Raw genomic sequence first — 12,963 nt, 5'->3', positions numbered from 1 at the left:
ACACAGCAGAGGGAAATCCAAGGAGACCCAGAGACACTGCAAAGGAGTAACAACTGAATATTCCACTGAAACTTAAGCTCAAGCCTACCTTCAATATCTTTGAGTGGCCTCGGATAAAAAATCAGAGAATCATTTGGCTTTCAAAGATTTACAGACGACAATTAGAGAATGAACTGTTTAATGACTCTATCAGTAAATAGACACTATTTCTACACTAAAGAAGATAATGCAGCGACTAAATGAGAATCATGAGCTAGTTTTCTTAAAAGAAAAATGCATAAATGCCATTCACATTTTTAAATACATTCCTAGATCCAAATCTTCTGAAACTAAAGAATGTTCAAAGCTGTTATTCTAAGTGACTTCATACATTAGAAAAACCTTATCAGGTTTTTCAATTTCTATATGACACAGAGATATTTTAATTATTATTTGCTTTCCTCCACACCACGTAGGTTTTTTAAGAAACAGTTTTTGAAACAACATAAATGTTTAAAATGAAATATGAAAGGATAAAAGAATGAAAAAAGGAAATTTTATCTCAGCAAGCAGTTGTGTGTGTATATCAAGTTGATAACATAACCATACAAAAACTAGATTTAATTCAAGCAAATCTGAAAAGTCTTTGATGAGTAATATATCCTAAAGACAAAATGAACAGCAAAGAAGTCCCTACTTTGCTTATTAAGTTTGTTGCCAATGGTGGAATTGGTTTAATAATTTTGAAAGTACTTTATTAATATGTAGGATAAAGAAAATTACTTATTACATTGATATTGTTGGAAACCAGGCTTTTCAGCATGGGAGAAGGAAAATTCAAAAAGGAAATGCAGAACTTTGGACTTTCAAAGTGTGGGACTTGGAATTGGCAGTATTAGAAAGAATTTGTGATATAAGTGTATATTCCTCTCTCTACCGACAAAAAAAACTAGCTGACATTCCAATACCTTGCGGATCTTAGCTTTAAATACTATTCCCTACAAAAGAACCAGGAATCCTTACAAAAATGTCTGGTTCCAGGTCTGGGGTAGATAAAGCATAAGGTAGGTCTAGAACATTTTGTTGTGCAGAAAGCAAGAAATTACTCAAAGAATCATGAGGACATAGCAAAAGAACACAGAATCCATTTGGAGGCCTCCCAATGGCAAAGTGTATGACTCTGAGCATCAGAAAGAACAATGATAGTAACTAATGTAAAAAGATTTAATAAAAAAAAAATCCAATCCATAGTATAATTCAAAACTTTAAAGGGGAGAGTAGGGACAGTTCTACTTTACAAACGTCTGCAAATAAATGTGGCAGGAGTAGTTCAATTAGAAAATCACCATGTACAGCCATCATAATAATTCATTCCAGAAGGATCACCAGTAGATGCTAAAACCATTGGGTAAGGAAAAATCTGTTGAGGAATATAGACATTCATCCCATCTCAAAGCACCATCTGACAATACCAATTACTTTTTCACTATAAAGGTACCATTAGGTAGACACCTCCTTAACAAAATATTGCTGCTTTGCCTCACCAATGACAGGACAAATGGACAACATGAGCAGCCTAACGTGGTATGACGGGCTGAGGAAACTACCAAGGAAACTTAGACTATAGTATGTCTTAGAAACACATCATCAAAAATAAGTCAGAACAGGAAAAAAGCTACAAGAATTATACTAGATTAAAGAAGAACATCCCAGAGGGGTGATGGCAGCACCATGGCAGCAGCAGATGTTTCTCGGGTTTTGGCCCCTCCCCCACCAAAACAACGGAACTAGTGAGCATTCACAGACAGGAGTGTGTCGGGAAGAGCAAAGCTGGAGACATCACACTCCTGATTTCAAACTATATTACAAAGCTATAGTATCAATACAGTATGGTACTGGCATAAAAATAAACACAGAGACCAATGGAACAGAATCAAGAGCCCAGAAATAAGCCAATACACATACATTCAATTAATATTTGGCAATGGAGCCAAGAATGTTTGATGGTGAAAGATAGTCTCTTCAAGAAATGGTGCTGGGAAAAATGAATATCCATATGCAGAAGAATGAAACTGGACCCCATCTTATACCACATTGGTCTTGGCAACAATTTTTTTTTATCTGACAGCAAAAGCACAAGCAACAACAACAAAAAATTAGTAAGTGGGGCTACATCAACTAAAAAGCTTCTGCACAGCAAAAAAAAACAATCAACAAAATGAAAAGGCAACTTGTAGAATGAGGAAAAATAATACAATTGATCTGGAAAACACCCAGTTGACAAGGACATAACTTACAAAATTAAATTGATTCTATTCTTAGATTTATCTTAAAATTGATTCAGAACAAATTATTTGCTTCAATGACTACTACCTTGCAACTGGTCAAGAAGCACAACAGCTATTTGGTGCTGAGCTTGAATTAGTTCAAGATGCAAATCCATCATGAAACTATTTGTTGTGACTGGTTTGGAAATGTCTCCAGCTACATCATCGGTGTACTTTGATAGAGTTGAAGTAAAAATAAAAGAGAAATACCATTAACAAAACATACTTACTAATAACAGTTCTACGCTTGCTACAAGCACCCAAGCTGTCATTTTATTCCTAGCCATTAGATCCTGCTCATTTCTCAACCCTTTGCACTCTGGCTTACAAATCCATCTTCAATGACAAATTCAAAGGCTCCTCACTAGTCTTCCCTTCTTCTGGGAAGAGGGGACTGAATATGTTTCTGGTTTATGAGAGGGAAACCACCACAAATCCTTCTTTACTTATCTACTTGCAAGCCCAGCCCTCGTCCTAGGTAAGTAAAAGTGAAATCTAATAGAAGAGTTTCCCATTCTTACCTTGGTATAGTAATGGTCAAACACTGATAATCCATTTGGCAAAGTAGTTAACAAGCAATTGAAATTTATTGCACCAATTGCTTTGTCAAGAAGTTCATAAGCCAAAAATAACTGTTCCAAGGGTGTTTTCTAAAGTGATTTTATAAACAAAAAATAAAAATAAAAGTTGAGGAAAAATCGTATGCCACATTTTTAAACTTCTTTTAACAATAATCTAAAACCACATAATTTAAATAGTCTATCCAAAGTCAACAATATTTTATTTCTTACTGTGTATTTGTCTTTTGATTAAATATGAAGTACTAAGGCCTGGGTGGAGGAGCGGATGCAAGGTGGTGGAGATCAATGGGGGGAGGGGGGGAAGGGACATCTGTAACACTTTCAACAATAAAGATAAATTTAAATAATAATGATAATAAATATGGAGGTCTATTACTAAAAGTAAAATAATAAATACATTTCACCACTTTTCCAAATATAAATTAGACACTTCACAAACATGTATGAAACTTCTTTTTATGGTTTTCAGAATTCTGACTACCAGATGTATAGGTAAATTTTTTAAATATAACTCATTTGTCATTTTCACATACTTTATCTTTTTTTACCCTCAGAAAGTTAACTTTTTTTAAACCTCAGATTCTCAGAGCCAGAAATTTAGACTTAGATAAGCCATCAAAACCAATGGTCTACATCATGATTTTCAAAAACTAAATACCTTTTTAATGTAATTATTCTTATAGAGAGACTAACATGAAAAGCAACCAACTTTGTTCAAACTTTCTAACTCTCTGTAGTCTTCTGTAGGTTCTAACTTGATGTGTGAGTCTCAGTTCCAAGCCTTTATCTTTTTGTGCCCAGGCCCCATCTCTTGTCCCTGGGTGGCTGTTATCTAAGTGTTTGTAACTGAGCTGATCAACCTACTACAGCATCTACTCATAAACTTACATTCTGGTTTTCTGTTCCCCTTCCTATTTTGGCCCTTGGGAATTTACCTTACTTTCCAGTGAACTCTGCAATGTACTTGAGGACACTTGTTTAGTTCTATCCCAATTTCTAGGTGTTTTGCAGCAAGAAGGTTTTCTGATCATCTAGTTTGCTGCTTTTCAGGAAATCAAAGTCTCTAAGTATACCTTTTTAACATCGAAAATTTCAAAGACCCCCACACACACATTCTACCGTCATCATTACCACCACCATCTTTATCATCACCATCTTCATCACAGCTAACATTTAATTAAATCATGTTCCGGGTACTAGACTAAATGCTTTACATAGATTAACTTTTAAATTTCCATACTCTGATGAGGTAAATACTCATTAGTTGTTATAATTTTATAATCCATTTGTTGAAAACTAGCTGTCACATATTCAGTATAACTTTCAAATAATATTTAATGTAATCACAATAGCACCTCATGTTTTTTTAAACAGTTGCATGTGTATATGCAAGATACATCATTTATCCCACCCACAGACTCTGCTAGGTGAGCATATGGGTACTGTACTGTCCTGACAATACTTTGTTGCTCCATCTCCCCACTTCACTCCCCTCCACATGGGCCTAAGACCCTAAGTTGAGATCCAGGGCTCTATATGAAACATGAGAAAAACTGAACAGCTACCATATGCCAGGTACTGTTTTCCGCAATGTGACCAATACCTCATTTAAGTTCTATGACTTAAATGGTGCCAGTGGAATAGGTACTATTGTTATAATTTTACAGACGAGGACACTAACATTAAAATAGATGAAATTTAATCATTCAAGATCACACAAGCAGTAAAAAACCAGAGTCAGGACTCAGCTCCAGGTCTCCCAACACTAACTGCGCCCTTAGACCACACACGTTAATCATATCTACTACATCCACCATGTGCCCCAGTATAGCTGGGAAGGTTGTATACTGCACAATTTTAGGGGATGCCACTGACACTGTTGTCATCATTATATATTGTCATCATTATATACTGTATATATTGTATATTTATTTTGACAATTTCCCATCAGATGACAGTAAATCATCTCAAGGAAAGAACGTCATTTTTCTAATTTAAGTAACAGCAACAGTTCATAAGTCATGTTCAGTTTTTTGTTGTGGGAAAATTGCCACCTTCTAAGGAACCCATTTCATTTACTGGTGTTAGTTGCCAGAAATTTTCCATCACAAGCCCAAACCTAGACTTTGGAACTCCCACTAGAAGTCCTATCCCTGCCTATGAAGCCTTAGAGAGTGTGTGCCAGCCCACTAAGCCAGTGATTCGCAAATTCTTGTTTCCTAAGAATCTACCTCAGAACTTTTAAGAGACACATGCCTGAATTAAGAACTTTTAAGAACCTCACACCTGAATTTATGATTCAATATGTCTAGAATGGAAAACAGGAAGCTGCACATTTGGCAAGCACTATAAGTAATCCTTGAAAACACCACTGGCAGACAGTTATTACGTCTCCTCAATCTCTGAAACAGTTCAAACATTCTCTGTTTTTAATTTAAGATTTCTTAACTCTAGCTCTCTTCACAAGACACACCATATAGTGCAAAGAACTCCAAAATTGCATTCCCTAAAACCAATAATTAGAAGATGAACATTCATTTGAGAAAGTAATTTCAGAATGACCTTCCAGTTTCCCTCAGTATTTTCATGATATCTGATTGGTACCCAGTGTCTTAGGACTTGTATTTTTTGTGCATTAGAAAAATATATTTTATACAAATATCCTGAAGATAACTTTTTACAATCAAAAGTCAACATAGCATAGTAGCTAAATGCCTGCACTGTGAAAGAAACACATCAAAGTTCGAACCCACTTACAGTGTGACTCTGAGCGACTTTGAAGTAGCAATGAAAATGAATTCTATGACTATACAAATCAACTTGAGTGCATCTCACAAACACAATACTAAGTTTTAAAAAGCAAGCTGCAGAAGAACACACACAGTGTGTGTAACACTACTTATATAAATTTTAAAATAATACTCTCTACTGCTCAAGAATATACACAGATATAATAAAAGTACAATATTAAAATGCCTGGAGTTTATCATCACTCTATTTAGACCAGCCGTTACTCCTAGGCAGGGGCCCAGAGGGAGTCAATGTGATCACAAGGGGTTAGTGAGGGATTTGAGTTCCAACTGTACTAGTACTAGGAATGTTTGTTTCCTTAAGCTAGTAGTTGGGGAGGTGGGTCTTCTTTATAATTTTATATCATATCATTTAAATCAATTTTTCAGAGAAAGTATAGTAATCATTAGGATTAACACTTAGCAACAGGAAAAGTGCTGATAAAATAATGTTAAGAAAAATATCAGAAGGCTATTCTATTTTTTAAAAAGACTAAGAGAAGTGAAAAGACTAGAAAAGAATATTTTTAAATGATAATACTTAGGTCTATAGTGAAATTACATTTTCTTCTTCATTTTTTTGTACCTCAAAATGTCCTGTAATGTTAATACAACATTTGTAACTTAAAAATTATAGTTTTTTAGTTAATCGGGCAAACCAAATTATAGATCACTGGCTTCCTAGCTAAAAACGCATTTTCAACTGTAGTCCGTGTCCTAAGTAGGTTTTCTATAGGGTATAAAATGAGTTTTATTCTCAAATAATGGAACATATGGGATTCTACATCTCCTTCTTGGAAAACCACAGTACTGATAAGCAAATTAATGCCTCTGAGAGTTCTTACAGTAAGAAACCTATTGTGTTTAATCCAAAGTCACCCAAAGTTACTTGACTGTGGCATCCTTTCCTAAAGTGTAACACTAGCATCACAGAGGAGTTTGTAAAATGCTATTCTAGTTCCAACCTGTAAATAAATGAATGTTTACTATATATATGAAGCAGTTCCCTAGATTCCCGTTCATATCTATAGAACAACACAATCCATGATATATGGATTCAAATATTATAAGAAAAAACATAACCAAGAAGAGGAATGGCCATTCATCTCCCTCATCTCCTTTATCTCTTAAGCTAACACTCACTGAGAACTTGTCCTATGCCAGGGACTGTTCCAAGTGCATTTTAAACAGGTAACAACTCACTGTCAGAGGCATATGCTGAGTAAGATATCTCTGCTCTATAGGTCACAACATATTCAAGTTGAATATTACAACATATTCAAAATATCAGTAGTAATGTAACTATAAATCCTTTTAAGATACTTTATCTAGTTTATTTTTAAAGCAAAAGCAAAAGGTAGAAAAATGTCCCTATAGTTTTAAATACATACAGAAACCACAAATTATCAAGTTTTAAATATTCAAAATTATTTTATAATTAACCATTATACATTTATTTCAAATTTAATATTATTTGAGAAGTAAAATTCATGTTTTTAACTGTATTTTTTTAAAAAATTTTGTAATACCTTTAATATTGGAAGAATTTCTGTGCCCTCCTTCGAAGTCCCAAGCAATTCACTAGTCCCTTTGCTTACAGATATCTCTGAAAAGAGAGAGAGAGAAAGAGAAGAGGGAGTACAGGACGGCATCAGAGATACTTTTCCCACTGGGGGGCTTTCATCAGTTCTGGAAAGGGAAGCTGAGAAGCCGAGTAGTACTCTTGACAGCCTCGATGGGCTGAAGCAACAAGGATTAGTAGCCACTAAGGGTGAGAAGCCAGAAGGGGCTGCATCCTAGGAGTCAGGAGAAACTGAAAACAGGTTTTCAAAGAGACTATCTCAGCTTCAAATTATCTTAATCTCTCAAGCTGGAATAATGGGATCCTGGAGTAGCAGTGCCTCTGTGCATCTAGTAAAAGCAAGTATAAATCTTCTTTGGAGGAAGATAGTGTCATCTATGGTCTCAAATTATTTCTATAAAATATTTAGCAAATATGATGTCTACCACACAATCAAAAATGACCAAATGCTCCAAAGGGCTAATGAAGTTCTTCGCTGAAGAATTCAACATAATAAATGCAGAATGAATGACAGAAGTTTAAAGCCCCTTCTGGCTTCTCACCCCCACTCCCTCCAGGAGCTTTCAACCAATGACTATAAAAGTTGTATAAATACCCCCAACCTCCCAGCTCTCCCAGGCATGTTCTATAAACTCTCCTAATGGTCCCTCATGGGAATAAGCCCTGGACTTACCTACCCTTCTCATTAACTTACTGTATTTCCTATTGGCTTCCTTTCCTCTGTCACACACACACAAACACACACACACACTGAATGAAGTATTTGCTGGTGAAATGAAATAATATTTGCTTTAAAACACTTCAGGAAAAAAGAAAGTGTTGCAGGGAGAAATAAAATGAAATAAAATTGACAATATGTTGATAATTATTAGTACTGAATGATGCATACATGGTGATTTATTTCATCTCTATATTTGAAATTCTGCATAATAAAAGTTTTAAAAAAGAAAAAAGCGTTTAAAAGACAGGACATTTCAGAAAATATGACTTCAGGCCACTGATTGTGTTAGATAGCCAGACACCTCTAAGCAGGGGTTGTCACACTGTAACGTGTACCAGTCTCCCCTGGTAAGCTGATACAGCCCCGGAAGGCACAGGCTAGCTGAAGCAGAATAGGGCCCGCACCTCATGGTTTTCACAAATTTCCAGGCGGTACTGATACCGAACACAGTTTAAGAACCAGGCTCTAAAACGCTTCTGCAAAGCCATGCTCAACAGAGGAGAGGCAGAGCTGGGAACTGTGGTTGCCAAGAATATCAGGGTGACTAAAACATGCTCTCTTCAAGAAACATACACTCCATCAGGCCATGGAAGGGGAGGGCGCATGAAAGGGAATAAAAGGAGAGGGGACAGAAAGAGGACAGAGGAGGAAGGGATGAGCAGGCGGCGCTGAGGGACGGGAGGGACATACAGCGGAAGACAGAGTTTTCGTCCGCCATCGAGTCATGTGGCACATAACTTTTTCCTAAACATCCACTTAGTTAAACCTATGTTATTTCTACCTCTGATTATAAATCATCGATGAAGCACAATATTGAAATGCCCAGTTTCCATTACCAAAGGTTATCCTCTATTCTCCCGGCTGGGCGTGGCTCAGTGGTTGAGCATCGACCTAGGATCCAGGGGATCGAGGTTCGATTCCCGGTCAGGGCGCATGCCCCGGTTGTGGGCTCGATCCCCAGCAGGGGGCGTGCAGGAGGCAGCCGATCAATGACTCATCATCGATGTTTCTCTCTCTCCCTCTCCCTTCCTCTCTCTGAAACCAATAAAGTTACATTTAAAAAAGTTATCCTGTATTCCAATTTATACATATACATTCATATGTGTGTCTATATACATAAATACATAATCTCATCCTTTTTATTCAATATTTTACCTAGAGATTTTTTAAATGTTCTAGTTGGGTTTCCTAAAGCCTCCAATATTTCACTTAATCGTAACGTGACCTCTGCCACCACCACGACATCAATGTCTTCCATTTTATAGCTGTGAATTACTTCGTTTATCTGCCACAGAAGATAAATCCACTAAAAAGAGAAAATACACAGCAAAATCAAAGTATGTTGCATTGCAAAAAAAGTCACACTGTTCAAAACTTAGTACTTCCCTAAAATCACCCTCTGATAATTATATGAAAACGTTATACAGGTACCCCCTCCTTATTAGTGCATCTTAATTATAAATAATATAAAGTTCAATGGTCCTAATAAGATTATGTTTAATAATCAACATGTTTATGTAAACTTACATAGAAGATTCATGTAAGCTTATGATCTGCATATTGATAGCCATAATGGAAAATTTATCATGTTATTTTTATTTATCAGTGAAGATTATCCCCAAAATTCTCATTCCACCCCCTAAAAGGAGCTGTTATGTTCGCTATCAAAGTCTTCCAAAATAGTGAGGGGAAGCAGATGTTTCAAGTTCCATGCTAGGTGCCTTCAACACTGTCTTTGATGCCTATATCCCCAAAGCTCTGTGCAAAATAAGCCATCACACTTTGGGAGCTAAGACAAGAAAATAGTATTTATGTACCCACATCATTACTTCATCACAGTACCTAATAAAATCATACCCTTGCATCCTAACATAGCCAATCTTAGCAGGCTTCAGAATCACAGGCAACTGTGTTATTGCTAAAATATTTTCTCCTAAGTTTCTGGGTTATAATTATTCACCTGCTCAACTTTTTCCTTCCCATGAAATAGCTCTTTATTTAGTCTAAATATATTATTGCAGAAAAAAACTAAAACTCCTTACTTATTTGTATTTTCTAATATTAACCTTCTTGATAAATTTATCCAAGCTCATTTGACCTTAGACACATTATATTTATTGCTCCCTTAATAACCTGAAACACCTCCCCACTCCCCAAAACTAAATTGGGGCAGAAGTACAGGGAATACACTTAAAAGAAAAGCTGACTCAGCAATACATTTTTAAAATGATAGTTATACAGATGGATAAATAGGGACAATCTAAATATCACAATTTAAATTAGCAATAACAAAAACATGTGAAAGGGAAAAAAAATAAATACTTTGTTAGTACTGATTTTCTGGGTGAATTTTGCATAGTCATTTCTGGATATACTGAGCCGCTGAATTCCTAATTTGCATTTCTGCCATAAGAACATTATCATGTCCACCACAATTTCTTTATCAGGCTGAACATTCTGAAAATAAAAGTGGTAAAATAAATTGTTAAGAATAGTAAGATATACAGACAACATTTAATGTGTTGAAATCCTAACTCTCAATGTGATCTCATTGAGAGGTGGGGCCTCAGGAGGTAATGAGGCATGAAGGTGAAGCCCTCATGAATGTAACAGTGCCGTTATAGAAGGGGCCCTCAGAGTCTCTCTCTCTTTTCACCAAGGACACAGTGAGCAGACATCTATGAACCAGGAGGTGCATCCTCATCAGACACCAAATCTGCGGGCACCTTAATCTTGGATTTCTCAGCCTCCATAATTGTAAAAAATAAATGTTTGTTGTTTAAGCTGTCCAGTCTGGCATTTTTTGTTACAGCATCCTGAACAGACTAAGACATATACCAAATGATTTAATCCTCAAAACAACCTACAAAGTGAGTACTATCTCATCATTCCCAGATTACTATCACCCCACTTTACAGATGAGCAAGCTGACGCACAAGAAGATTAATTGTATTTCCCGAGATGAAATGAATAGAGAGTAGCAGAGCTGGGATTCAAACCCATGTAGTCTAGCTCCAGAGATCTGTCTCAATGAATGCTCTAGGCTACTTCTGTCTCTCTAAAAAGAAGTCTCAAACATTTTTAGGCACTTATGTAAGTCACATTTGAAATGTTTATATATGTCTTTTTAAAATTCCTATATAATAATAATAATTATAAATGGCGGTGAACTATTAAGAGAGAGAATGGGAGGTAGGAAAGGATATAGACCAGGGAAAAGAAGAAATTAAACAGAACGTCACAATGGGTATCAATAGATGACCCAGAATGAGTACATCTCCTGTCAAATCAGTGACTTGGCTATTTTCAAAGAAATATAAAGTTACTTATTTTATCTGAACTAGAAAGATAACGAGTTTAAGATTAAACATACAAAACTGAGCTCTTCTAGGGCAGCTCTAAGATTAATTTGTATATATAGCACCTTAGTACAGTGTTTGGGAGCATAACAGAGATCAATAAATGTTTATTGAATTGAACTGAAATGAACTAAAATGTACATGATTTTTTAAAAAACAGGTAGGTCTCAGAGGGAAGGGAAGGAAGGGAGACAGGAAGAGATTAACCAAAGAACTCATATGCACAGCTCAGGGGCACACACAATAGTGTGGTGAAGGCCTGGGGTGGGGTGAGGGCTGAGTAGAGGGAGGAAGTGGGGAAAAATAGGGGACATCTGTAATATTGTCAACAATAAAATATTAATTTAAAAAATATCCTTTTTTTTTTTTTTTACTAAAAAAAAAAGCCGATAGGTAAAACTTCTTAACTCTCTCCAGCCTTGATTAAAATTTTTGGTTTAGCTTTCCCACTATAATCATTATATTTGCTACCAATTATCTTTCTTCTAAAAATTAAATACCTGTCTCAGATTATAACGTAATTTAATAAACCCAGAAGAAATAGAAAACACTCTAACAGAACTTCTCAAATCCCTCACTGTGTTTCACTTGCCTGAACAAAAGTTTATACAATGCTCTATAATTGTGGTTTTCAAACTTTTTATTAATAGTAAAATCAAATTTTCTAATAAAATCCCATCAGAATCTCAACTAACTAAAATAGTCATGGTGTTACTACCCAAATTTGGGCTCCCAAGGAATCTCACAGAAGGCCTGGAGATCCTGGAATTCAGTTTTAAAGTCAGTACTGTACCAGTATTACTTAAACATTCATACCCACAAAGAGGTCATTTCTAAATACTGGCCATTATGTACAAAGTGATTCCAGATAATAACCAGGCTTTGTACTTATGAACTGAAAAGCAGTATTTCATTAAGAATATAAACTCTTCATTAAAACCACTGCCTCATTTCCTTATTAGAAATATAGGAAGTCTAAAAATGTCCTCCCAAAAAAGAAACGGATTAACACCCAAAATGATGACAATAATAAAAAGAGACTTAAAATTGCAAGTTGGGATAAAACTCAATTTCTTATTATAAAGATTAAATACGTACAGAATTTAGGAAAGGTCCAATTCTTGTGATATTTTAAATCTCACTTTAAATTAGATATAATAGCCTCTCTGATACTATCAAAAATTATCCAAATAGCTATTTCACCTGGGAAAAGGTGCAGACACAGGAATACAAGGTTGTTGCTAAACTGAAAAGATCTTCTGAATATCCATAAGTCTTCATACAAGTATCTCAATTCATAAAGGAAAGTAAAAAAAAAGCAATTATAAAATTTCAAATAGAAAAGGCACAGAAACATAGAAATTCTACAAAAATGACACAAATGATATGTTGGCAAATATTATGTCAATAAGACACTTCAGATGTTTCTATATGAAAACTAATCAAAGTGGGCTCTAATTCAACTAAAATGGACTATTATTATTATTATCATGAATCTACAATCTGTATGCTATGTCCAAAATGGAAGTGAAGAAGCTGGTAATATTAAAACATATGTAAAACATGACCACTGAAATAAAAACAACAAAAATATCTATTCAGAAACCACTAGAAAAAATGTATCA

General features: G+C 35.3%; 1 protein-coding gene across 1 annotated transcript in view; it reads right to left on the bottom strand.

Annotated features, from left to right (window-relative positions):
• Window positions 1-12,963, bottom strand: part of CFAP54 (cilia and flagella associated protein 54) — a 214,072-nt gene that overhangs the window by 168,743 nt on the left and 32,366 nt on the right. Inside the window, exons 12-17 of the mRNA XM_016221795.2 lie at window positions 12,542-12,627; window positions 10,302-10,436; window positions 9,135-9,285; window positions 7,206-7,282; window positions 2,828-2,956; window positions 2,353-2,479 (exon numbers count right to left, since the gene is read on the bottom strand). Of these exons, the coding sequence (XP_016077281.2) occupies window positions 2,353-2,479; window positions 2,828-2,956; window positions 7,206-7,282; window positions 9,135-9,285; window positions 10,302-10,436; window positions 12,542-12,627 (705 nt within the window). The remainder of the gene's footprint in view (window positions 1-2,352; window positions 2,480-2,827; window positions 2,957-7,205; window positions 7,283-9,134; window positions 9,286-10,301; window positions 10,437-12,541; window positions 12,628-12,963) is intronic.

The sequence above is a fragment of the Miniopterus natalensis genome, chromosome 2, assembly GCF_054644295.1.
Source record: "Miniopterus natalensis isolate mMinNat1 chromosome 2, mMinNat1.hap1, whole genome shotgun sequence".
In the NCBI taxonomy this organism is placed as follows: domain Eukaryota; kingdom Metazoa; phylum Chordata; class Mammalia; order Chiroptera; family Miniopteridae; genus Miniopterus; species Miniopterus natalensis.
The sequence above is the reverse complement of the archived record's forward strand: the minus strand, read 5'-3'. Positions and strand labels throughout refer to the sequence as shown.